The sequence below is a fragment of the Tenrec ecaudatus genome, chromosome 7, assembly GCF_050624435.1.
Source record: "Tenrec ecaudatus isolate mTenEca1 chromosome 7, mTenEca1.hap1, whole genome shotgun sequence".
NCBI classification, from domain to species: Eukaryota; Metazoa; Chordata; class Mammalia; order Afrosoricida; family Tenrecidae; genus Tenrec; species Tenrec ecaudatus.
This window is the reverse complement of record NC_134536.1, coordinates 112,311,115-112,338,948: the sequence shown is the minus strand read 5'-3', so window position 1 is coordinate 112,338,948 and position 27,834 is coordinate 112,311,115. Positions and strand designations below refer to the sequence as shown.

Below are 27,834 nucleotides of genomic sequence, written 5' to 3'. Positions count from 1 at the left end.
CTTACAGAACAAGCACTGATTTCCTCACAGTTCTGGAAGCTAAACGTCTGACAATCAGAGCATAGCAGTAGGCCGGGGGCGAGTGGGGATTCTTCCTCCCTGGTAGTCCCTGGAGTGCCGTGGCATTCTGAGTCTAGTTGGTTCTTTTCATAACTCCGAGGAGATTAGGTTTGCTCTGCTGTGACTTACTCAGCATAAAGAAAACCCTATTTTCACACAGAACCACATTCAAAGGTCATGAATGGCCCGTCAAAACCTATTTGCAGGATGAGGGATACAATTCAGTCTCCAATCGTCCCTCTAGCACTGCTTGGCACAAGGGGAGAAACAATAGGCGCGTGGTGTGGCTGTGTGGAGGTGGGGGGAGGGGTCATGAAAATGCAAAAAGATGGAGCTCTCAACTGATGACAGGTAAACTGTCTTATGTTTGCAATAAAGATCTGACAATGACCACGTGCTCACATTTATAAGACTTTTGCCAGAGTCTTTGAAAGCTTCCAGGGTAACATTTCCCTGCTAGCTTCTGTCTTCTCTGTGGTCCTTGCTCTCCAAACGGGTACCCCTGAATGAGCCTCAACGCCTTTCCTGCTCCTCCACGCACTTGTCATCAGCCCCTCTCGCTTTCACCCCTCCTGTGGTCCTCATTATTGAGAGCACATCTGGGTGAGCCTCCACCACGTCATGAACTCTGCAAACCTTCTACCCTACCCTTACTCACTTCTCCAACCCACCACAGGCGAATGAGTTTCATAAAAGTTCCCCAAACATTGATCTTCTCCCAAGCTTTCCATTGGCTTTTGGCTCTAGGAAGTGGACCGCTCACCTGCCAGGGGAGTATCTGTCCTTCTGCACTTTCTCAGTGTTTTCTTTAAACATTCCTCTCTGGCTCACTCCGTTCTTGCCCTAGATTCTTTGGGTTTGCCCTACAGGTCCCGTCACTCGCCGTTGCTCTTCTCAGTGGCTCAGCGTGGTAGCCTCCTGGTTCTCTCTGCTTCTCAGCTACCCAACTCCTCTTGGCCTGGTGACGATGTTTCTCTCTCCTTGTAGAGGTTTCTAGGAAACAGCCATCACTATGATTCCCTTCACTGTAGTACAGATAGTCTCAATTTGGCCCTTATACAGAGCCTCCACATTTCCTGGATAATGGACCTGAAAGATAAGGGCTTTCCCCCCAAGACGGTTGCAGCTCTCTAGCAATATGGAACTTTTATGGTCATCTGTTTATTTATATTCAAACCAAGGCCACTGTTGTCCTGTCCGTTTCAGTTCATCCATGACCATGGGCAAGAGTAGAACTGTATAGTTTCCCAGGCTAGACCCTTTTTAGAGACAGACTGCCCAGCCTTCTCCCACAGAGAGGCTGGTGGGTTTGAACTGTTGGCCTTTAGGCTCACAGCCGGGGCTTTAACCAACCACTGCACCACCAGCACTGGGTGCGAATGTGTATCCGCACACTGCCACAGCCACACTCTCACAAGTCGCTTCAACCACGTTGCTATTCCCAAGCACCCCACTAAGAACTGCAAAGGTATAAATAAATCCAAGAAACACTTTCTGCTTTGAGGGTCTGTGAGCTATCAGTGAGAGGAGATCAAAGCAAACATGGCTTATAGGCTAGAGTACAAAAAGAGGCTACAGAACAATTATCCTCCGTATGTTAATTTTCTGAAGAACTCCCCTTTTCCCCCCTTGATGGCATACGTGTGAGAGTAGAGATGGCGTCTGGTTATGCACATTTTTATATTCCCAATATCAGGTCCTGAAGGGATTGCGCTCTCTAGTTGGAGGTAGCTGGAGGCTCAGCTGTTCGGCAGGTATGGAGTGAACATGACCTGGAGTTGAGGATGTGAATTCTCTGTGAGACAAGCATGATTTAGGACATCATGCTATACTTCTTTATTGAAAAGAAACCCAATGTACCAAAGATACAGAAAATTGGGGGTTAATCGAATGAACAACTAGTTTGTGGTGTTAATGTAGGATTACATGGATTCAAATAAAGTAACTGAGACCCATTAGGGATTCAAATCTTTTAGTTTGAGTTTATATACATTATCCACTGGGACGGGGTGTGTGTGTGATAACATTGAGTTGCTTGGCAGGTTTTCTGAAATCTACTTTCCAATTCTCCAAATCTACTTCAGTCAGGATGATGGATCTATACAATATCAATGTATGCTTCTTAGCAGAAGACCAGTGAAAACGCATTTTAAAAGATTTTAAGTCTGAATTAGAATGTGTAACAATTAAACTATGACAGCCCCCCCCCATTTTTTTTAAGACTTAGCTAACACTCATGAGGGTTTTAAGCAGCAATTTCATTTACAGTAAACTGTTTCCTGTCAGGCAGACTGCAAGGCATGGCTTAGATTACCTATAAACGCTCTATGTGGTCAGAAGCCTAATGCTGAGACTCAGTAGATGGGGAAGAAAAGTCTACAGAATGAATTGGTTCCAAGTGTCATTTATAACAAAGGGACCCTTCTCTAGAAATTTCATCTGAAAGCAAAGAACTCCTTTGAGATTCTCACCATTAACTCAGCGTGGTGTTATTATTTTGTTACTGAGACACTTTAACTTTTTTCTTACCCCTTACAGGGGAATCGATAACCTAAACTTTGAGCAGAGAGAAGCACCTCTTGAGTATTAATCTGAGTTTGGCACTGATGTTTCCAGAGATTGCCACTTGCAGTTTAGCATCCACATTTTAGATGCTAGATGTATTAATGGAAAGATTAAGTAAAATATGAAATGTCTATTTTGTCATAAAGTTTAAGTGTCTTTAAAAGCAGTATCTGTACCATTTTTCATATTATTAATAATGTTATAATTGATAAAAATTGGGGTTTCTGCAACTGTAGTGTCCCCTGGGCAATATGAATGGTTTGCTCTTGTCTACAAACCAAAAGATAAGCGTTTCATTCCATCCTAGGGGTGCCCGTAAGAAAGGGTTGGTGATCTGCTTCCACAATGACTATAGCTAAGAAGCTGTACAGAACTCAGCTCTACTCTGAAGCACTGGGGGTTATGGCTGTGGTTTGGTTTGATTTGGTTTGCCTTGCCCATATTCCTTTTCAATTTCTAGACACCGGTGTCACCTTATATTATCTTTAGGGGTCGGTTCTCAATAGCTGCCTCTGTATTGTGTCACACTTCATCTTCCCTATCCCTGCCTTCGGTAACTGTTGAGCAGTAGATCTCAGACCTAATTTCCAATGCCTCCTGCTGTGTACCCTCAGGTGACTAAGTCGTGCTAGAAGACTGACAAGCCTGGCTGAATGCTATTCTCTCACCTGGGGATTGGATGAACCCTGCGAGTCAGCCAGCCAGTCATTCTGTGTCATTTGTTAGACATGACCTACATAAACTTAGCAGCTCCAGGTGACCATGTTCCGCCATATGTTGAGCCATGTGAATAAAAAATGCTACACACAAAAAATGTGTGGCTAAAATTCAAACATAGAAAGAGCAATGAGATAGAGGAAAGGACCAAGATACCACTGCTGGTTCCTTGGGCCAGGCATTTCTTAAGCTTGATGGCTTCCTAGTACTGGCCTCCATGGATCTCTTTGTTTAAGAAGAACTCCAAGGGTGGAGAATATCGTAAAGCATTTGACTGCTACTTGAAAGGCGGAGGGAGGTGCATTAGACCCCAGGCCTGGTTATCTCTTCCCCACAGTTCATAGCCTGGAAAACTATACACGGGATTTGGATTCTGCGCACCTGGTCTCCAGAGGTCAGCACTGACTTGATCATCATTATCAACAATATTTACATACCATCTCTTGGCCCCAATGTTTCTTTAATTTTACAGTAAGTTCAAATGCCATCTGTAATTGCAATCAATTAATGCCTGATTAATCCACAAATGTAGGCAAAGATGCCTGTGATTTCAGTAGATTCACAGTTTATTCTGGGAAGAAATTAAAAGAAATATACTATATATGAGGTGATGAAATAGTACCATAATTACCTTTTTATTTATTGCCTACAATGTTCTAGGTATTGATGTTTTCTTCGGTTTTAAGTGCCTGTGCATATTTATTCACTCCTAATATTCAGTACTATCTTGTAAGCCTGAAAAGATTATCATCATTTTACAGCAGAGAAACCCAGCCTCAAAGCAGTTTATGCACAGCCAGTGACAGAGCTAAGGTTCAAACCTGGGGCAGAATGTTTCTGTTGACAAGGCATACATTCTGCCCGGGCTGCTGTGTAAGAGACAGCTTAACATGTTCAATAGAATCTGAAACTAAACCTGCAACTCTTCAGCCTCAGTTATCATTTCGATAAATGAAATCTCAAATTACTCAGTTTAATCAAACAAAGCCTTAAAACGATCCTTCTCTTTTTCACATATTTGCTCTCTTCCCCCCGCCCCCCCACTCCAATCCCATTCAATGATCAAATCTCTTTTTTAATTACATACTTTCATTGGGGACTCTTACATGTCTTACCACAATCCATACAATCATCCATGTGTCAGGCACATTTGTACATATGCTGCCATCATCATTCTCAAAGCATTTTCTTTCCACTTGAACCCCTGACATCAGTTCCTTACCGATCTATCTTCTCAGTGTACTCAGGATCCGACCCTCTCATCCCTCTAAATCAGCGGTTCTCAACCTGTACGTCGTGACCACTTTGGGGCTCCAACGACACTTTCACGGGGTCGCCTGATTCATAAGAGTAGCAAAATTACAGTTATGAAGTAGGAACAAAAATAATTTTATGGTTGGGGGGCGGTCACAGGCACATGAGGAACTGTATTGCAGGGTCACGGCATTAGGAAGGTTGAGAACCCCTGCTCTAAATCATCATATTGAAATGGATTGTACTGTGGACTCCCTGCCGGTGTGGCAGAGTCAAGTCCACTCTCCGTGTCTGATCGTCAACACAACAGGAAGTCAACGTTTTAAGCATACACCTTATCATCTTACCCACTGCCCCAAGCCCGGACACAGCACCCCAAACCGCCCTCACTTTACCCCCTCCGCCTCCCCACACTCCCTGCTCCAGGTTTCAGATGTTATTCACAATCCCCTGATAGTGTCAGTGCATTTCACTTGCGATTTCCTCTACTAGAGATGCTCTTCACAGAGGAGCCTAGACCTTCACGGTATTCAGCCCTGGGCTGAAAAGGTTCTGCTGCAGCGCGACTTCCTCCAACTTCCCACGTTCCAGCAGTGACCTTTCTCCATTTCTCTAGGAAATGATTTTACTCATATATTTTTATTGCTACTCTTGTTTTTTTGTCTTTTCATGCTATGATATTAGCTTTATATTATGTTTAGAGCTATATTCCTCAGATCTTCAGCACAGCGCCTGAGATATGACAGAGGCTTAGCATAGGTCAATTAGAATAAGTACTTAAAACAGAAGGGGAAAACTCATACTGCATGGTATCATGGTTAATATTAGGTGTCAATATAGCTGGGTTGGGGTGGCATGTTGTTCCTTCCAACATGGCCTAGGTTATGTGATGAAGTAGTTATACGGGATTGACACAGTGGGTCTTAAGCAATACTCATTGACTACTCTCCACAGTATGGATGGGCGTCATCCAATTAGTTGAAGGCCTTAAGAGCAAACAGGTAGGGTTCTTTACAATGTCAACTTATGACCTTCAGACTATAAATAAGACATTTTGCCAGAAGTTGCTTACCTTTTTTGGTTGTTGTTGTTGTTACCTGTGGATTTGGGGACATTAGACTGGAAGAATTCACAGGCTGTTGTCTGAACTACAGATTCTGAATTTCTCAGATACAGATAAGAAAAATGCTGCCATCCAGTCAGATCTTACTCATAGTGACCGCAGACAACAGGGTAGAACTTCCCTTATTGATTTCTGAAATTGGAACTGTGAATGAGAGTAGAAAGTCGCCTCTTTGTCCCAAAGAGCAGTTGGTGGGTTTGAACTGCTGACTTTCCGCTTAGCAGCACAACATGGAATCCATGACCCTCTGATTCTTAAATTCAGGCCATTTTACTCGTGGATCAGCGTTGGGCTGCTAACTGCAAGGTCAGCCGTTGCAATCACCAGCAGCCTGGCATCAGAAAGCAGGAGCGGGCTCTTTCACTAGGAACTCCCGTCAGTGACCCCCAGGAGCAGGCCACCCCGTGCCATGGAGTCACTGTGAGTCGCACCTGACTCGGAAGTCTCTGGAGTTTGCTTTTCACAGCAGCAACCACCTCTGCACAGTGAAGCGTTTTCTCAAAATGCTTCCACTTAAATGCACTGCTCTAAAGCTGGTTGCATTTGTTTTTCTCAGGAACGTTTTTTTCTGTGCTCCTTGTATATATCCACCTATATCTGTGCTTATAGTGTGTGTGTGTATGTATGTATATATATATGTATATATAGAATTTAGCTTGCTAATAAATCTATTGAACTCTTAGACAGCTAGATATCATTTCTTTTTTCAATGGCTCTCCTCCTTGAGGACACTTACATATTCTTCATAGGCCTCGTGGGCTGGAGGAGGCGGCGCCCTGTATCCAGGTACAGCTGGGGCTCCTCGAGCCCTTGGGGCAGGGACCCCTCTTGCCACAGGGGCCGCTGGGAGTGCTCCACGGGTCACAGTGGTCCCTCGAGGGGTGAGGACGCCTCTTCCAGGTGGTGGGGGAGGAGGGATGGCACCCCCACGACCCCTAGAGGAGATAGATTATATATACATGAAAAACAAATAAGAGAGAAGGGGACGATACTAGATAAAGCTCCCATTTCACATACAATGGGAAGGAATCCGAGTTGATTTAGGCACATACATGTCTGATATCACTTAGAGTGTAAAATGTTCTGACCTCTACAGCTAAACAACATTCACAAATACGTACTATGATTTAGTGTGCTTGAAAACCAAGAAAAGTTTTTATTTTCATAGATAAATCTAAAACCCAATGCAAGACATTAAAATAAAATACATATTATTTTGCTCCAAACTTGCCAATAAAGTACAGATCATCTGATCTGTGACGCAATGGACCATCCACAAAGCGGAGCTGCTGTATGTCAATCTCCCTTCAGCACTGGGAGTTATTGACGGTGATGTGCAATGCTGTCATCTCCAAAAAAAATGATCTGTCTGCCCTTTAATGAAATGTGGAACTCTAACCAGGGCCATTTCATCCTGTTTATTATTGTATCTTATGCTTCAAGTCACTTGAAATCACAGATTTATTGTCATGGATGTAACCCCATGAGTGGGGACAATGCCCAGCATATTTTCCTCTGGTCACCGTGGCTCTAGTGGAATGCATTAGTACTCTGTAATAAAAAGAATAGACGGAATCTTTTGTATTGCAGTGCTTGACACAAAGGTACCTAGCACTGAAAGCATAATATCAAATGGTTGCAGCCAACTTTTCAGGGATTCCGAGGCTTCTGGAAAGGCTGAGTGTTTGTGTGAAGTCTGTGGGCAGCAGCACAGCTATGTCACTTTTTCTTATGTCTGAAAGGTTGGCCTCCCGAAAGCACTGCTTTCAGCAGAACACTAAGGCTTTGGAGAAAATGATGATCATTGGGATGTCAACAATCACACTTTTTGGCTGTGCCCACATATGGGGGATGTAGGTTATGCTTCCTGCTATGAATAGCAGTCAGCTGGTTCTTTATTGCTTGCAGAAAATGAGCTTTTACAAGTGAACAGCGAGAGTGCTGGTGAAGCTTTTAAAGTTTTAAATAGATTACAGAGATGATGAATAGAAAAATTTCAGAGATTTCTTCGGTGTGAACTTGTTGTGAGTCTAATGTGTACAGACAAGCACTCTTAGGTTGGGAGAAGGTGAAAAGCAAAAGACCTCAAAGGTTTAGTGCTAGCTTTGACTATGACGGTTAGAAGCACAATATTCTGAATTATTACAGTTACATAAAACATATCTGTGGACTGACAAAGCGAAGCAAAATTGTACCCGCCCTCCAAACCCCTATTTGTGTGCTCATAGCAGAAGGACCATATGTCCAGGTTTGTTTAGAATCCTTCTGGTTTACAGGTGTTGTCCTAGCATTTTCTGTGTTAGTGTCTTGCCACTCTGAAACAGATCCATGTGTGGATAATGGAATTATGGTCATCCTACTCTAAATTAAATTCCCTACCAATGAAATATATGGGGAAGCACAGTAACTTGCTAAACTTGTGGTATGTTTTGAGTTTGTTTTCTTTAAACAGTAAAATAATACTTATAAATCTTTCAGAATTTTTCTTTCCTAAAATTATGTAATACAGCCACCAAAACCAATTTCTCATCTGTTTCTTCATCAACTGACCTCAAGACATAGCCTCAGCAAATCTGCCTCCTGACCCTAGCTCAAAAACAAACAAACAAACCACTGCCACTGAGTCAATAGCAATCCTAAAAGACAGAGTAGAACTGCTTGGGAAGGTTTCTGAGCTATGGGTTCAAATCCACCAACATTTTGGTTAGCAGCCCAAGGCTTAGCCCACTGTATCACCAGGGACTCTTGCATCTAACTCATTACTTCCTATATGCTACAGCCTGCGTCCAGACTTGTTTTTCCTTCGTCCACTAAACTCAAGGTTTACTTCAACTATTTGGAAGACTATCCCTGCCTAAATTCACTACAAAACTCTTTCCTCTACTTCCCTGATGTCTTGAAAGAAACGTTTTCATCTTTATTGTTTCACTTCCTACTCATTTACAACTGAATGTGGTCCAGTATCTTCACCATTCTATCAAAAATGCTCTTGCTGAGATCATTGAGGGCTGACTTATGTTCAAATCTAAAGTTTTCTGTGTAGTCCGAGAACCCTAGTGGGTCAATGGTCAAGCATTTGGCTATTAAATGAAAAGATGAGGATTCAAGCCACTCAGCCTCTTTTGTGGGAGAACAAGTGGACTTGGTGATCTGCTCTTGTAAAGATCAAACTCAAAACAATCGCTGTTGAACTGATTCTGGCTCATAGCAACCCGTTAGGGCAGAATAGCAACAGGTAAGGTCCAGGGCTATAAATCTTTACAGAATCTGATTGCCACATCTTTCTTTCATAGCGATTGGTGGTTTCTGAAAACTGACCTTTAGGGCAAGAGGTACAAGCTGACCTCTGTACCAGGAAGGCTCTTTCTTCAAAGGTTATAGCCCAGAAAACTCCAGAAGGGAGTTCTAATCTGTTACTCTGAATAGAAATTAATGTGATGACACCTAGCACGAACAGTTTTTTGTACCTCTATCCGTGAATCATTTTAATTTAATTTGTTTGTCAAAACCATATTACTGGGGTTTAATACAGATGTCATACCCTTCCATAGTTCAACCACATCAAGTAATACTCGTAAATTGCTATAACAGTCAGTTTCAAAATTCTCTTTTCCTTCTTGAGCTCCTGGACACCAACTTTTGCCTGCGCTTCTGATGTGCTATTGAACACTATGTACTACCCATCGTCCACGTCTGGAAGAGACCTTTTCAGTACTTTTAAGGCTTTGATTTCCCTCCTTTTCTCCTTCCCTCTCTCTCCCCATGCTCTTCCTGGCTTCTGCTCATTGGTCAGCTTTGGAATGATGGTGTCATCATTTTCCACTTGATCCTCTTTCTCCTGGTTGAACCCTGCAGTCCCTATCTGTTTCCTTTCCAATACATCTCTTGCTCTGGGTATATGTTTTATATCAAAGTTCCCTAGATTGTCTACATAATAGAGTCATCTATGGGTATCTTAAAAACCCAGGCCACATTCTAAAAAAAAAAAATAATAATAAAATTAAAACTAAAAAAAAATTAAAGGTCTGAAATCGTTGCTGTTGAGTGGATTTCCACTCAATTTGACCATATAGAATAGAGTAGAACTGCCTTATAGAGCTCCTATGCCTGTATTTATGTTTTACATTCCCTATTCTGTCTTTCTTTAACATTTTATTAGGAGCTCTACAGATATTGTTACAATCCATAGTTCCATTGGATCAAGCATAATTGTATAATTGCTGTCATCATTATTTTAATATATTTTCTTTCGTCTTGAACTCTCTATATTAGCTCCCTTTTATCCCCTCCCTCCCCCATCCTACCATCCCTATGGACCCTTAATATATTATATATGATTTTTTTTGCCATATCAGACAACATGTACTATATCCATTCACCTACAATTCTGTTGTATGTTCCTCTCGAGTGGGGTTATCCATTCATCATTGCTATCAGTTTCCACTTCCCCCACACTCTTCCCATGCCCTCAGGAAATCTTAACCCCCACTACTGTTTCTAAGGGGTTTGTCTATCTTGGATTTCGTGCAACTAAAAATCTTGATTGTACAAGTATTCATATGCAGGTCTAGCCAGATTAGTGAGGCAAAGCAAAGGCCATAATAGTGTGAGGGGTGAATATTAAAGAACTAGAGGAAAGTTATGTGTTTCATCAGGGCTGTACTGCACCATGGGTATATCACCCCTTCCATGTGGTCATTCTGTGAAGGACTATCCACTTATCTTACAGGAGGCTTTTGGTCTCCACTTTGTTCACACTCTTTCCCATCAATGTGCTTGCTTGTTTTTTAACTTCTGATACCTGTTCCCATCAACACTTCATGATCACAGAGGCTTGTGTCCTTCTTCCATGTGGGCTTTTTTGTTTCCCTGCTAGATGGACACTTGTTTAACTTGAAGGCTTTAAGACACCAGGCACTATATTTTTTAATAGCTGGGGCCATCAGCTTTCTTCATCACATTTGCTTATGCACCAATTTTGTCTTCAGCGATGGTATCAGGTAGGTGATTGTTATACTTTGCCACAATATCAGAACAAATCATTCTTGTACTGAGGTAAGGTTTTAGTAGAGACTCAAAGTCCGTCTGCTTTTGTATTGTATTTACATATGTATATATACTGATAAATATACCCAATATTTACATATCTATATTTATACCTATAAATATAGTTTTTACTTCCTAGTTCTTCCCTAACCCTTTTGCAAGTAAACTGCCACATTTGTTTCCCATAAAACAGCTGGTGGGTTCAAACTCCCAACCCTCTGACCACGCGACAGGAATTAAACCACAATCACTGCAAGAGGGACACGGGCACCAATGGTTCAAAGGCCTCTGGGAATTTCCATGTGAAAGTATGGGAAACAGTGCTTATATGCATCATCTATTTAAAAAATCTCAAAAAATGAGCTACGTATGTAATTTTAGATTGTTTTACAGTTTGAGAAAACAAGGCATTGAAAGTACAAATCACCTGCCCAAGGTCACCTTGGGAATTTATCAGAATGAATTATAGGAATAATTAATTTCTTAATTTAAAGTGATACATCATCTAATTATAGGTGATGGTACCATCAATCCCTTACTAGGCAAGTTATCTTTATCTTATAAGTCAATCTTTTTTCTTCAGTATCTAATTGATAGAGCCAAAAAAGAAGAAGAAAATTAATTCTAATTCCTATAAATGCCCATCGCTAATCTCTTCTTAGGAGCCCCCTTGGCATGGCAGGTTGCAGGTTGGGCTGCTACTTGCAAGGCCAGCAGTTTGAAACCACCAGTCAATCCCCAGGAGAAGGAGACATTCTTGTCCTGTAGAGGCACAGTCTCAGACCCCCACAAGGGCAGTTCTACTCTGTGCTACGGGGTGGCTCTGAGGAAGAATCAACTTGACAGTAGTGAGTTTGGTTGTGCTTGAATCTGTTCCTACAACTTGACACTCATTAGCAAGACCCAAAAGGGTTCATGGTTATCTTTGGTATATCTTGACTTTTCATTGTCTTCCCTGCCATGAGTCAAGTCTCTCACCTGTCACTTTATCATTCTAACACTTTAATTCTCTTCTATCTCAATGGCAATTTAGAAGCTCGTTCCTAGAGTCCGATCTCATTTATGCCTATTCTTAACAAACACCACTCATTCCTTACAGTAGTTCTTCCCGTGGGTACCATGATGGCACTGTAGTTAGGTGTGGGCTGTTACTCATAAGCTCTGCAGTTCAAACCCACCAGCAGCTACATAGAAGGAAGTGGACTATATCTGCTACCATAAATATTTATAGTCTCAGAAACCTTATGGAGCAGTTCTACCCTGTCCTATAGGATCTGTCTGAGTCAGACATGGCTTTTGTAGTGTGTTTAGATTTAGTGTGTGGTGCTAATAAACAATGGTATTTAAAAATTGCCACTAGTGTTTTACTCCTCCCACCCCCCCTCGCTGCAATGATTATGCCGTTGTTGTTGCTGGAGTCCATCAAGTATCAAGTCCCTTACAACTCAACGTGACCCTGTAGACAACGGAGCGGCACTGCCCAGTTCTCTGTCATTCGTGCTTGACCACATTGTTCCAGCCAGTGTCGCTTCACCTCATTGAGGGTCTTTGTTCCACTTCCCATCGACCTAAGCGATCATGATGCTCTTTTCCAGACTCTCCCACTTTCTGACAACACAGTAGATATGCGTGCACTCCGGCCATCCCTCCAAGACATGTTCTGTTCAATGGAAGCTCGTGCTATTTTCAGTATTCTTGGACAATTCCTTCATTCACACGCAACAGTTCTCCCTTCTTCTTCGAACTTTCTTCCATTTTCACATGCAGATGAGGTGACTGAAAATACTGTGATGTGCGTCAGACACACCTTAGTACCCAAAGTTCAATCTTTGTTTTTTAACCTTTTAAGTAGACATTCTATAGTAGATTTTTTCAATTGCAATAGGTCCTTTGATTTCTACGAGTACTTCTATGAATGTTGAATGCTATCGAAGGAAAGGAAATCCTTGACACTTTCAGTGATATCCCATCTATCACGATGCTGCCTATCGGTCCAGATGTGGAGATTTTGTGTTCCTTACAAATAGTTATAATCCATATGGGAATCTGCAGTCTCTGATCTTCATCAGTAAGTGCCTCAAGTCTTCTTTGCTTACACAAACAAGGTTGTATTTTTAGCACTTTCAGGCAGTTAATGAGCTTTCTTCCAATTCTCGGGCTCTGTTCTTGTTTACATGTTTCAGCTTCTCAAATTATCTACTCAATGTACTGAGTAAGCATGCTACAACATGTATATATTATATTTCATGTATATTATTTATATAACTATGTGATAGAAATTACTAAATATTCATGATGTTTTTTCTAATTTATAATTGTTTATAATGAAGACATTTGATAGTTATCAGATATATTTTATTTACATTTAAATTCCTTTAAATCAACATTTTTCAATAAAATTTTATAAGTCCATTGCTACCAAGTCAATACAACTCATATCAAAGCCATATAGGGTTTCTGAGGCTATAAATTTATTTGGGAACTGATTGGGTTTGAACCACTGACCTTGTGGTTACCTGCCAAATGTTTACCCAACAGAGGATTAAAGTGTTCCAGGGACCATTCTTTTTTAACAAGTGTAATTGAATAATGTAATAGAATCATTTTATACATATTTTATACATATTATGTGTAAATTCTAATCCAGAAAAACAAACTCACTGCCATCCATTTGATTTGTTTCTGACTTATACCAACCATATAGGAAGAAGTAAAACTGCATTGATCTTATGCTAACGGTGGTGAAATAATATGAAAAAGGATATTAATAAAGTTGTGCAACAATGGCACTGTATTATATATGTAGAAGCTGTTGAAATGGAGGATGTTTTGATGCATATACTTTTGCCAAAATTAAAAACAATAAATACATGGGGGGAAAGTAAAACTGGCAATAGGCTATAAATTTTTACAGAAGTAGACTGCCACATCTTTTTTCTTGGGTCAAATTGCTAGTCTTTCAATTAATGTCCAAACAATTCAACTACTGAGCCACGAGGGCTCAATACGGACATATTAGCATAATATGAGCTCATGCTTTCCAGATTTGTAATCAATATGATCTTCCTTATGATATAGTCTTACATGTAGTTTGAAATGGAAAACAACAGCGTCTGCTCCATTCGTTGCCTAGTCCTTTTCATTCCATAAATGAGATATATACGTGCATGAACGGCGTGCTTTGACTGTTAATGCTTTCTATTCTTTTTACTGCACATACTATTATATGTCTATTATATATTGGATCATAAGGCCAACATTCTTATTACATATTTAAGATGTTATCATTGTTGGATGACGTCAAGTCAGTGTTGACTTATGGCGACCCCTGGACAACACAGCCAAGCAAGGCTGCTTCCTGCACCATCCTCCCATTGGTCTCATGTTTTAGGCTATTGTTGCAGTCATCATGTCAATCCATTCTGCAGTGGCCCTTCTTTTTTTTCACCAAGCCCAATATACTTCTCCAGGGACAGGGATGAGTCTCTCCCGACAATGTGTCCAACATATGAGAGTCAGACTTCTCCAGGGACAGGGACTAGTCTCTCCCGACACTCTGTCCAACATATGAGAGTCAGTTTCAACCACCTATGTCTAGAAGGAGCAATCTGGATGTTCTTCCAAAATAGATTTGTTGTTGTGGTTGGCAGTCTATGGTACTTTCAGTATTCCTCCTGGGAACCATAATTCATATGCATATGGTTTTCTTAATCCAATGTCTGACTTTCACATGCACAGGATGCAAATGAGAATAGGATGACTTCATAAACAGTGAAATCCTTGATCCATTTTCTCATCTGAACTTGGCTATAACCTTAGTCAGCTCCCTGTCAATGTACTGTTGCAACTATGGTTAGATGAGATTCTACAAAAACGTACTTGCTTGTTGTTTGGTGCCATAGCTCTTTCTCATGGCAACACTAAATACAACCGAATGAGCACTGTACGGTCCTCCCCATACTCACAAGTGTTCCTGTGCCCAAGCTCATTGATACGGCTGCTGTGTCAATCCATCCTTTCTTTCTGGTTTGCCATGGTGTCTTTATTACACGATTACAGTTCAAATAAAAAATATAATAAATAAACATTCTGGCAGGGAGGACAAAGCCAAAGTCTGGCAGTGCCACTTTCTGATCACCAGTCTCCATGGCTAAACCCAGCCAGCATCATTAATTCAGTTTGGCTTGACCGAGATCCTCCTTAAGATGTGCATCTGTGGCCTGGGCATATCTGTGCTCTCCAGGGAAACTCGGTCCTGGGGCTTTGGTGAGGGCTACATAAACACCCATGGCCTGGGACACTAGACTGGTGACATCACCATGATTGGAGGGAAGGAGGAGGGGGTTGGAGTCCTTGGTCAGTTTGGAGAAGGCACTGACAAACTGCTCAGCCACAGTCAGTGAGGCCACTGCATCTCCATTGTGTTGTGTCAGAACTGTAAGTGAGGACTAGAATAGCTTCGGCCTTCACCTTGGACATGGTCAGAACTGCATTGGCCTCTCCTGCAGCCTGGTTAATTTGCTCAGCCTTTTCCTGCCCCACATGCCAGGATCTGGGCTTTCTTCTTCCTCTGCCACACTGAAGGGCGAATCTCGGGTCCCCTCAGATTCTAGAAAGGCCCGTTTCCCCTGCTCCACCTCCGTCTGCATCTGCATGGGCTCTTTCACTGGGGCAGCACAAGGGTATCCTTGATTTCATAACGGAGGCAGCGGGGATGCCCCAGGAGTCAGCAGCCTGGTTGATGGCATCCCGTGTTGGAATTCAGGGACCCCCGCTCCCAGGGAGAGACTGCCAAATCCTGATCTCATGGCCGTCTGAGCTAGTTGGGTGACAGTATATTCAGGGTCTTCCCCACCATAGCTTGCCTAGTAAGTGTCCGTGATGCACAGGTATAAGACTCCATTGCTCTGCAGAGTCATGGTCAACTGCTCAGGTTCATTGATGACTATCTCCTTGAGAGTCTGCATATATATCAGATTCGGTCCCAAAACAGGGAGCTTGGCTCTAGGATCCAGTGGAACCTGCCCATTTGCTATACCTCCCAGGGCTCCTGCAGTGGCAGGAACAGTACCAAGGGAGCCCACAGAAATCCCCTCAGTAAAACACCACAGTCTCCCATGCCACACACGCCAGCATTTCCTAAGGCGGCCGAGGCTTCCAGAACTCTGTGGCAATCCATCATATTAAAGGGCTTCCTTTTTTTTGGTATCCGCTTCACCTTACCACACATGTCCAAAATACGTAAGCTAAAGTCTTGCCATCCCTGTCTGTAAGGAACATTCAGCCTTACTTACTCCAATACTGATTGGTTTGTTCTTTCAGCACTCCATGGTACTTTGAATATTTTTAGCAGCACCGCAATACAAAAGCATGGATTCTTCTAAAGTTTTCCTTATTTAATGTCCAACTTCCACGTGCATAGGATGCACTGGGGGATCCCATTGCTTGGGGCAGGTGCACTTAGTCCTCAAAGCAGCATCTTTGCTCTGCAATACTCTTGTTCAACAGATTTACCTAATGCAATGTGTCTTTTGCTCTCTTGACTGCTGCTTTCATAAGCACGGAATGTGGATCCAAGCAAGACATAATCCTTGAGCACTTCTTCTATCATGATTATTGGTCTAGTTGTTAAGATTTTGGGCTTCCTTGGTCTGAGTTGTAATCCACACTGAAGGCTACAATCCTTGATCTTCATCAGCAAGTGTTTCAATTCCTCCTAGCTTTTTAGTAAACAAGGTTACGTCATACCACATGTTGTCAATTAGCTGTCCTCCAATCCTAATGTGACCTTTTTCTTCATATAATCAAGATTCTCTGCTGGTCTGCTCAGCACATAGATTGAACAAGTATGGTGAGAGAATGCAACTCTGATGCACACATTCACTGATTTTAAATGATACAGTTATACCTTGTTCTGTTCTTACAGCTACCTCCTGATCCATGTAAAAGTTATGAATGAGCGCAATGAAGGGCTCTGTAATCCCCATTCTTCCCAAGGTTATACATAGTTTACTATGGTCCACCCAGTTGAATGCCTTTGCATAATCAATGAAACACAAGTAAACATCTTTCTGGCATTCTCTGATCTGAACTAAGATCCAACCTCATCCTCTTGACGCTGGCCTGAACTTCTGGTGGTTTCCTGTCAATGGACTGGTGAAGCCATTGTTAGATGATCATACACAACATTTTACCTGTGTGTGATGTCTGTGACATTGTTCTACAGTTTCAGCATCCTGTTGGGTCACTTTTCTTCGGAATAGGTACAAATATGGATTTCTTCCAGTCAGTTGGCCAAGTAGCTATCCTCCAAATTTCCTGACAGAGACCAGTGAGTGAGTGTTTCCAGTGCTTCTTTGGGTTGCTGAAACCTTTCAATTGGCGCCCCATCAATTCCTGGAGCCTGGCTTTTGTCTAATTCTTTCAGCTCAGCTTGAACTTCTTCCTACGGCAGCTTCTTGCTCATATGCTGCCTCTTGAAATAGTTCATTTTGATACAGTGACGATATATTCGTTCCATATGATTTTGATGCTCCTTGTATCAGTTGATATTTTAGCCAGTGAACCTTTCACTATTGCAACTCCAGGTTAAAATGTTGTCTGCCATTCTTTCAGTGTAGCTTATACCAAGCATGTTCTTTTCTTTGGGATTTCTAACTCAAGGTCTTTGCATATTTCATTATAGTACTTGACCTGGTCTTCGTGAGCTGCCCTTTAACATTTTCTGCTCAGCTCTTTGACTTCATCCTTAGCTGCCTGTCATGTAAGAGCAAGTTTCACTTTCTTCTTACATCTACTTTGACCTTTTCCTTCCTTCCTCTCTTTTGAATGACCTTTGGCATTCTTTATATGTGATTTTTAAAAATTTTCACCTCAAAACCCATGTCTTTTCAATGCAGCAAATTTTCTTTTATAGGTTTAGTACTCTTTTGTTAAAATCATTTTATTGGGGCTCATACAACTCTTCTCACAATCCACACATACATCATTGTGTAAAGCACCCTTATACATTCGTTGCCCTCGACATTTTCCAAATTCGCTCTCCGCTTGGGTTCCTCGAATCAGCTCCTCATTTGTTTTTAAGATGTACTAAAATTTTGGGTGGGATATACTCAAATTTATATTTTGGTTTTCAATAATTTGTTTTAATTTTCTTCAGCTTTAACCTGACCTTATATGTGAGCAATTAATTCTCTGTGCCGCAGTTGGCTCTTGGTCAGGTTTTAGCTGCTGATATTGCTTCTCTCCATCACGTGTTTCCACAAAAGTAGTCAATTTGATTTCTGTGTAGTCCACATGGACACGCTAATGTATAAGTTGCCTTTTATATAGTCAAAAAATATATTTGTTATAAACAATTCATTGATCTTTCAAAATTCTAGTATTCGGTCTCCAGCTTTATTTCTGTCCCCAAGAATATATTTCCTAGCTACTCTTCCTTCCTCTCTGCTTCTAACTTTTGCATTCCAATATCCAAAAATTGTCCATGTATCTTGTTTGCACATTTGACCAATTTCAACTGAAGATGGTAGACTTATTTAATATCTGCATCACTAGCTTTACACAATAGGTGACAAGGCTTCCTTGTATGTGGGCAGATTTTATTTTATCACAGACAGAATGGTCTTGAAATATCCTTTTTAGAAAAAAAAAGAGGACCTGATGCAAGGGGCTTAAGTGGAGAGCAAATGCCTTGAGAATGATTGGGGCAGGGAATGTATGGATGTGCTTTATACAATTGATGTATGTATATGTATGGATTGTGGTAAGAGTTGTATGAGTTCCTAATAAAATGTAAAAGAAGAAAAGAGAAAAAAATGATTAGGGGAAAGACTGTACAGATGTGCTTTATACAATTGATGTATGTATATATATGAACTGTGAAAAGAATTGTATGAGCCCCAATAAATTGTTAAAATAAAAAAAAAATTTTTTAATAAAAAAAAAAAAAGAAATATCCTTTTTAGATGATGAATGCCAAATAATTCCTATTGAAACTGTCATTCTAAGAATAGTAAACCAGGCAATATGCTGATTAAAAAATGCCCAATGCGAGTCAATTTCAGGTCATAACACCTAGAATGGCTGTCTTTATGATGGCCAGGGCTTAACTGCTGATATTTAGTGGTTAATTCCTCAGAGGTGAATGGCCTATTCCTCTTCATAGTCTGTTTTCAGTCAGGAAACTGCTCAAACCTGTTCACTTTGGTGACTCACGGAGATTTCCAAAGTCAGTGTCAAAACCTCAAGCATCAAAGCAACACCCAAGCCACCACAGTATGACGAAGTGACAGACGGGGGTGTGACTTAAAATGCAGGCTACAACTAACGATTGCTTATTAAGTTGTTAAACAGCTGGAATATGTAAAGTAAAGCACTACTGAAATGCAAATCTTATAAGGACCATTCAAATATGGTCAATTCAATGGCACATTTTGGAACAGTAACAGCTAAACAAAAGACACCAAAACCATGCGTTTGTACTTTCAAACGCATTTATATGTCTTAATGGAAAAGGATTCGTCAAAAATCCAAGGAACATAAAATATAACAAACCCAACTCTTCTACAAGTATCATCAATATTGAGTCTTCACCACATGGAACTTCCAAGTCAGTCTTTGAACTATAAAACTGGCATTTCGTGTTATTCAACCTATGTGATACAAAGCATTTTAGTTTGCCAGAAATGATACAATTCATAATTGATCATAAAGATGTTAGAAATGTGTAAGATTTCATAAACGTCTAATTCCACAGAACAGAATGCCTATATTAATTCTTAGCAATAAATATTAGCCACTTAATAGCATTACATTTTATCTCTTATTCCTTAAAATTAAATATATAAAATATGTCTAGAAGAGTTTCTGAACTTTTTCTTTTAGTCAAAACTAATTTCCAGAATTTCAATAGGCTATATTTAAATACTCACTTCCTTATTAAATTATTAAACAGACTAGATATTTAAATTAAGGCTTTTCATTTGAAAATGTGTCATTCTTAATTCTGACAAGCGTGAAACTTGAGTTGGCTATGGCTTAATGTTAAAAATAGTGGTATTTTGACAGTAGAGGTTGAAAATATTTGGGACTTAAGTTTTAAAAAGATCAAATTTAATCTAAAATCTATCTCAATAATTTTAACATCATTTATATGTTATATGTGAAATAATATTCTAGATCTATGTTCCTAAAGATATAAAGTCCTACTGAAATTGGGTGAATAGAGTGACTGAGTCACATAATCTATGTTGAAGGCAAGGTTTCTGATAAAAATTTGACAAGTTTGGAGTCCTATAAAACAAATTTGATCCAAAAGATTTTAATGTCTTTGCAAAGATTAATAAACATCAATCACTACTTTCATCACCAATGAAAGTTCAATGTCAAATGCATCCTAACTTTAAATACTTTCATCAACAGTCGTGAAAGAAGTGTGCATCCTGCTCTCTGAGGCCTAGATACTATCTACCTGAAAGTCCTGGGGCACAGTAGGAACCACACTCTGCTAAGCCAAAGGCCGGGGGTGGAACCTATCAGCCAGGCTGCAGAGAAGACATATAGTAGCATGGCAATGGGCTTGTTTTGTATGAACAGTTTTATCAGGACATAATCCACACATCATACAATTAACTCGTTCAATTACTAAATGCAGAAGAGTGTGTAATCATTGTCACAACCAATTTGCAAACATTTTCTTCTTTCTTGTACTCCCTGTTATTAGCTCCTTATTTCTACCCAGCCTCCTCTGCCAGATGCCCAGGAACCATTGATCCTGTGACTGTCTCCGTATGTAGTGAAAAATAAACACACCCACCCACACACACACACACAAGAAACAAGCAAAGCTAGAAACAACAACAAAGTACAGTAAAACCTCAATCAAAAAGGAAGCAGACTTTATTTAAAAAGAGAACTATTTTAAGATAAGTCAAAAGGGAGATCAAATGATAAGGGGCTAAATTTTAACCTAGCTACATCTGCTATAATCCCACTTCCCATTGCCCTCTCTCTGCATGATAGCAAAACCATCCACCTCCCTGGTCTATGTTCAGAGGGAATACATGGGAGGCTGAATACAATTCCCATTTGTTTTAAGGTGAAACTTTTTCATTTTCTTATAAGTATTCAATAGTTATGAAACAGTTTATCACAGTCATTCTGGGTAATTATATATGCCGTTGTTTATTGGACCCTATTTTAGTTCCTCATTCATTTGTATGATGATTTTTTTAAACATCTTCTGTGTAATTTTCCTTGATTATGTTAGGAAATTGCACTGCTAATTGCACAGTGGCTCAAACCCATCAGTCTGGTGAGGAAGAAAGATGAGATCATCTGCTCGCATGCAGATTTGCAGCCACAAAAAACACACATACGTTGTTGTGAGTCAGAATCAACTAAATGGCAGTGGCTTTGTTTTTGTTTCTGTTTTTTTTCCTAAACTATTTTATTAGGAAATAATTTAGACATCATATCACTCATCATTCACGTCTGTCTATCTATCTAATCTCTCTATCTATCCTCTCTCTCTTTCTATCTCTCTATCTATCTACCTACTTACTTATTTCCTAGGAATTCAAAGGTCACTTAGGGCAGAGACAAAATTCATAACTTTTTATAAGGTCATCTTGGTTCAATGAGGCAGAGATTATATCATCTATGTGATTTAGTCTTGATCTAGAACTAAAAGCAGGAAGTCTCAGATTTCCTGATGTTAATTTTCTTAGGGAAGTTGCTAAAGTCTCAAATGGTGAAGCCAGAATTTAGGATTTAGACAAAGGCCTTAGACAAACTCCTTTTACCTTTCTGCACCTTGACTTATCACCTGTAAATAATAATTTCCTCCTAAGGGGGTTTAGAATTAAATGTGTTAACATTTTAATTTAGAATTAAATGTGTTAACATTTTTAAAGTTCTTACATACTATCTAAGCATTCATTTTGCGTTTATTTTCCTTATTTCTCTTTATTTCAAACTATGAACTTGGCACTGAATAAGGCAGATAAGACTGGACGCCATTGTTTGCTGTTAATTTAAATCCAGAATGAATGTACCTTGAAGGAGTTGTAGGAGCTATTCTGATCCCTCTGCCTCTGATCCCTCGGCCGCGACCAGAGTCTTCGGAACCATTTAAGTAAGATAACTCACGAAGTTGTTCCTGACGAATTTCGTCATTGTAATCCTAGAATTAAAAATAGCCTCGGTTAATGACACTGGAGCATGGGTTTCATGGGAATTAAAAAGTTATAGATATAGAAGACACATTTATTTTTCTGGGGTCTTACATACAAAAATCTGAAAGTGTATAGTTGCATATATTTTCATATCCATTTGCATGAATAAAAATTGAAGTTGCTTATTTTGCCATTGTGCTATTTACTCAGCAGGAACCAGATTAGATTCCGTGGGATATCATTTCATGCGTTAGCCATGAGGAGATAACAATAAGAAACAAGAGCCTGGAAAATACCACGGCTGTGATGGTGATATGAGGGTTACTGAAAGAAGGACCTACTGAGATGAATATGTGCAGAAAACGAAGGACGGCTCGAAATCTCAGCAGCTTTCAAAAAATCAACCTCGCAAGGCTCAGGTAGATGCAATTAAAACTCCAGTTAAAACTATAATGATATACAGACGATAAACAGCACTGATTCAGACAATCAGGAAACTATGAAATCCAACCTAATGGGCAACAGATATAGACAGAGGTTCCTCTCTGCACCCTTTCATTGGGTTGACAGAAAACGAAAGCTAGGCCAGGAGTTGACGTTCACTGGAATAACCACACCAGAGGTTGAAAGTCAAGGCCACTATCTCTAGCAAACATCAGTGCAAAAATATAACAGCCGGTCGAATATGTCCAAACAAGTCGATCTGCTCACTAAGTTAAACGCTATCTTCAAAATGTAAATACCAGCTTAGTCTGCTATTTCTTTTACAAATATAGTCAGGAGTACGTCTTGGGGACAAACAAAAACGTACCTGGTTGAATAGTACAAAATCATGGAACATTATTTTTGCCAGATGACTGATCTGTTTATGCTTTTCTAAACATAATTTCAAGTGAAATTCATCCGTTGATTTTGACAGTACAATATACTTAACTTGGTTACAAAATGAGTTACGAAGGAAAATTCAACAACTCTCAATGGGACTGCATGGGTGGTTACAGTGATCTACCTCTTTTGGCTATTGACTTTGGTACGGTTTGATGAATGGATTGGAGAGTACCGAGTGAGTTTGTTGGAGCACAGATTTATATCATGACATATACACTCCCCTCGTTTAACAAGTAAATCCTTGCGGAAAGAAAGGAAGACTATGGATTGACCTTATTTTAATGAACAGAAAAATACAGTGACAACCAAGTGGCTCATTATATTTAAAGTTATTTGTGGGCATATTTCTGATTGGTTCTGATCAGCAATGGAATCACCAATACTCTGGATACTAAGTCGCCAATGTCTGCTGCACACTGACTTGCGCAGCCAAACACAGAACTTAAAGTTTGAAGAGTGATTATTTCTGGCCACTGTGCATTTATTTCAATAAACAGTCACCCAGGAGCAAGCAGATAATTGGTGTTGCATTATACCATAAAGGGGTAGAGAATAAGTAGACAAAGCTCCATCCTTAAGAAACTTACATTTGAGGAGAAAAGAGATATGCATACAAGAAACTTAATTTCTTTTGATTTGGGAGTTTAGTAGTTAAGGGTCTTCAGGAAATCGTGTGGTCCAGAGTTAGATGGGAAGTTTCCAGCACAGGTAATAGAGTACACATTGTGGGCATGGGTAACGATGTACAGATATAGTGGTTGACTACATAAAAGAACCCCAAGAATGAAATGCAATTTCATCAGCAAAACCAGGATCTCGGGCACAGAGAAGAGAGAATGAGATCCATGAAATTTACCAAGAAATGGAATAATGCTCGTAGTGGTCCTTTACTGGAAAACTTAAGTTCGGAAAGTAATTCTTGAAGAAGCCTGTGACCTAAACAATAATAACAAGCAATTTTTAAAAAAACTTCATGTGACAAACACGAGTTGGTATATTTCTGCCATCCATAATTTCAAGGGCAGTCATATAATGAAATATTAAATGTGCCAGAATAAATGATCACCATCTCCTTTGGCTTGTTCAAACATGGAAAGCTGTAGAAATATAAAGCAATGAAAATGCTGTATTAAAGACTTCATATAATCATTTAAAAAACCGATTACATATTCATCAAGATAGCTTGAGTACATGAGGAGTATAATAAGCTACTTTCAGTTATGATTTTTAAGGTTCAGTGTGTCTCTTATAGGCCTATCCCAAATTGATCTTTAAATTGTGTTAATTTTAAAGGAAGAATGAGTTTCACAAGCAAACACTTCCTATGCACAAAGTTGCAAATTAACTTTATTAATAAAGTGGTCCTGAAATCATTTTCTTAGGATGGAAATTTTCTAGTGCATAAGAGAGGTCTACAGGTCAATACTAGTAGTTGTAGAGGGCACACCAACAGCAATAATGTGTAGTCCCTAAAAATAGCACATCATCTGCTTCTTCTGATGCTAGTCTGCTCTACCTATGGACACAACGATAATACCAAACAATGGCCGGGCACATTCACCCATACATCTCTGTCTAGGAAATGGAAGGGATGTTTCCAGCCTAGATTGATTTATAGCACATCAACGCTTCATGTGCCAGAAACCACCCTGATTACAAGCAAAAGTCACTTCAAAGCATTTATGTCCTTACTTTCAAATGTTTCTTTCATGTTTATCTCTTGGGGACCTGATTGTGGATAATAATGGTCCTCGGTCCGACACAGTTGGTGCACAGAAAAGCCGAACTGTAGAAAACTACAGTTTCTACCAAATTAAATACTATTCCAATTCTACCTTCTAATTCTTACTTTCAAGCAACAACTAAGCTAAAGAATAAACATGTTTACTACTGATTTGAATTAGGGATATGGTGACCTGCTACCTATGTGTGACGTGACCAGCCAATATAAAAATGTAAAATGAATCCCATGTCATATTCCAAACTCGAAAAGACCATCTGTTTTGGTTATTTATCTAAGGAAACCTATTTATACTCTGGGTCTTATAATTTGTAAAACATAGGACTATTGTTATTTTTGGCAACATTTGAAAGCTAAAGCATAAATCAATATATTGCAGATAAAGTAAAATACATGTAAAAGCGGAGTCCCTGTGTGGTACAAATGGCTAACACAAGCAGTATGCCATAAAAGGCGGGGAATTCTATTGCCTGGAAGAAGGGGCTGGCAAGCTACTTTAAAAAAAATAGCCACTGAAAACTTTATTCAAATAACTTTAAACGATTTTTAAAAACGAAGTAGAAAGAGAAGGAGGAGGAGGAGGAGGAGGAAGGGAAGGGTGGAGAGAGCACTAACTGGACGATGAGGTGGTAATGATTCCGATTTGTTCAGGTTTACCTGTCTGCACGTCCTTGGGAAATTCTTAACATACTGGCGCTGGTTTGATCATGTAATTTGCCTTAGTCAGTAAGACAACAAAGTTCACAAAAACAGAGACTTCAAAAATGCTTTCCCGGCTCGCCTTACAGTGTGAAAACCCGAAGAGAGGAGACTGCAGTCATGATACCTCCCAGACATCTGGTGTGTGTTGCCAGGCATTTAGTGGGGCCTTGGGTAGTCTAAACATATAGGTGCAGCTAATAAAATGTCACAACCTACATCATTAAAGTTTGCACTGTCTACTGAAAGCTTTGCTCAGAGTGCAAGATCACCGAGCCAATTGCGAATTGGAACTCAGCTCCTTTAATAAGAATTCCCACAAGGGGAGCGGCTGCTACTCCTGTTCGTATGAATATCTGAGATGACAAACATCTCAAAACCAACCTCGCTGACATCGAGTCAATGCCCACTCATAGGGACCCTATCAGGGAGGGTATAACTGTTCATGTGTTTCCAAGACTATAACTTTTTATAGGAGTAGAAAGCCCTGTTTTTCTCCTGCATAGTGCCTGGTGGTTTGAACTGATGATCTTTCAGTAGCAGCCTAACCAGTAACCATTCATTACTTCAAGGTAAGCTTAATTTCAATCTACTCAACAGCAAAGGTTCTGATTTAAAGGTTAAATTATGCAATTTTCTATTCACTCAGTTAAAAGGAGGTATGGGTAGTTAATCATGAAACAATGTTTTTTAAGAAAATAAATTTTCATGTGTCTAATTTAATTAATATCCATTTATTAATAGATAATATGTATTGTTCATTAAAATTCAGACTAAATGTTTGCTAATCAAAAACATATCTATGTGGATGAAATTGTGCTGCTTGCTGCCAATGACCCAAAGATAAATAAATAAATTATATTGGTAGAATAGATTCCAGAAGTGAGAAAACACTTCATAGAAAACAAGTTAATAAGAAAATATTTTTAAAATTCATACAGGTGGGTAAGTATACACTATATTTAGGGCCAGAGATTATAACACTTTGCTTCCCCCAGAGGAACTGTGACAACGGTGACAAGTCTCGTGTGCTTCTGCCTGTCATGGGGGTGTGCCATTGAGAGACAAGACGGGAAGCCACATGGAGTCTTACGAGTGCTGTCGTGAGAAATCTGTGTTGTGATTGCTATAGTTAGGAATAAAAGGGTTTTTTAGGTGCAGAAATGATTATGAATATGACTTTGTTAAATAAGGGGGGAAACACAAGAATAAAACTGTTTAGCGCTGAGGATTATATACTTGATCGTCAAAAGTTAAAGAGCTAGGGAGATTTTGAGGGGTATCTTAGAAATTCAGATTTGAGTTTGGGGAACAGTAAATTTGAGTGTCATATGCAATTGTGAAAACTGAAGGAGAAAAATAACAACCAGGTACAGGTGAAAAAATCCTATTAATTTTTACATGAAAAATGTGTATAGTCAAAGATAATATGAAAACAATTGACTCAGTAATTGCAGTCTTTTCACCATTCAGTGATAAAGGACCAGGTCTTTAAAGATGAGTTTTTCTAATGAGATACTGCTCAGCTGCAGAATATGTCAGTATTATGTATAGCAATGAGCCATTTAAATGTTTGAAAACAACTTTTCTAAGTGCTCAATGAGAGGGACATACGAGAAGATCTGGTGGTGCTATGAAATAAGTACTGAGCTGCTAACTTGAAGGTCAGCAGTTCTAACCCACTAGCCACTCTGTGGGAGAAAAATTAGGCTGTCTGCTCTAGAATGGATTTTTTTTTTCTAGTATGGATTTACAGTCACCAAAACCCTAGATAGGGTTGCTAGGAATTAAGATCAATTTGACAGTAGTGTTTGTTTTTAAGCGTTTATTAGAACATAAATACAAATTTCCTAAACCCTAAAGTCTACAAATTGTTCTGCAGTGCTTATTTTTTATTAGTACATGAAGCTAGTAAAACTATATCTCCTGTAGAATATTTAACTGTTGTACACATGGCTGTTTGTATTGTTAACTCTTAAAGATACAAGTAATCAAGTATTCCAAGTGTAACTTGATCTTCACCAGCAAGTGCTTCAATTCTTCCTCACTTTCAGCCAGCACGATTGTGCCATCTGCATATTGCAGGTTGTTAGTGAGCCTTCCTCCTGGCTCTAAAGGGAGCCCAAAGCAGATTACAATAACATAGATCCAGGGATTGACATTGGGCTGGCACTAAATCATAGCTTTAATTTAACAATTAGTTTTTACATCATGGCCCTGCTGGATACTTGTCCTTCACAAGGGGACTATATGAGTGCTATAGTAAACAGTGAAGAAATTAGATGGTTTAGCTATCAGATAAAATAGTATCTGCGGTCTTTAAGGCTTGTTTCCAAACAAGCAGCCATCTAAGTGAGTTGTCAATGAAGTCCACATGGAGGAAGCACACCAACATCAGTCAAGGAAGGATTGTAAACCATATAAACCTAAATCTAAGGAGAGATTAGTATCAGAGCTTAAATTGTGAGAATCTGGTTTGCTGAAGGCTATGGATGAAACTGGAAGCCCCAAAATTTGTGAGATGTACATAGGGCACTGTCCTGTGCTGAGTTCCTTCTATCCAT

The 27,834-nt window shown here is 39.7% G+C and overlaps 1 protein-coding gene and 1 pseudogene across 2 annotated transcripts in view; both read right to left on the bottom strand.

The window, feature by feature from the left end:
* Positions 1 to 27,834, bottom strand: part of KHDRBS2 (KH RNA binding domain containing, signal transduction associated 2) — a 646,447-nt gene that overhangs the window by 226,613 nt on the left and 392,000 nt on the right. The window contains exons 5-6 of one of the 2 annotated variants that reach the window (XM_075554046.1): positions 21,823 to 21,950; positions 6,450 to 6,654 (exon numbers count right to left, since the gene is read on the bottom strand). In XM_075554046.1, the coding sequence (XP_075410161.1) occupies positions 6,450 to 6,654; positions 21,823 to 21,950 (333 nt within the window). The remainder of the gene's footprint in view (positions 1 to 6,449; positions 6,655 to 21,822; positions 21,951 to 27,834) is intronic. The other variant, XM_075554047.1, reaches the window with a different exon arrangement.
* LOC142453103 (stomatin-like protein 2, mitochondrial pseudogene) lies at positions 14,935 to 15,833 on the bottom strand (annotated as a pseudogene).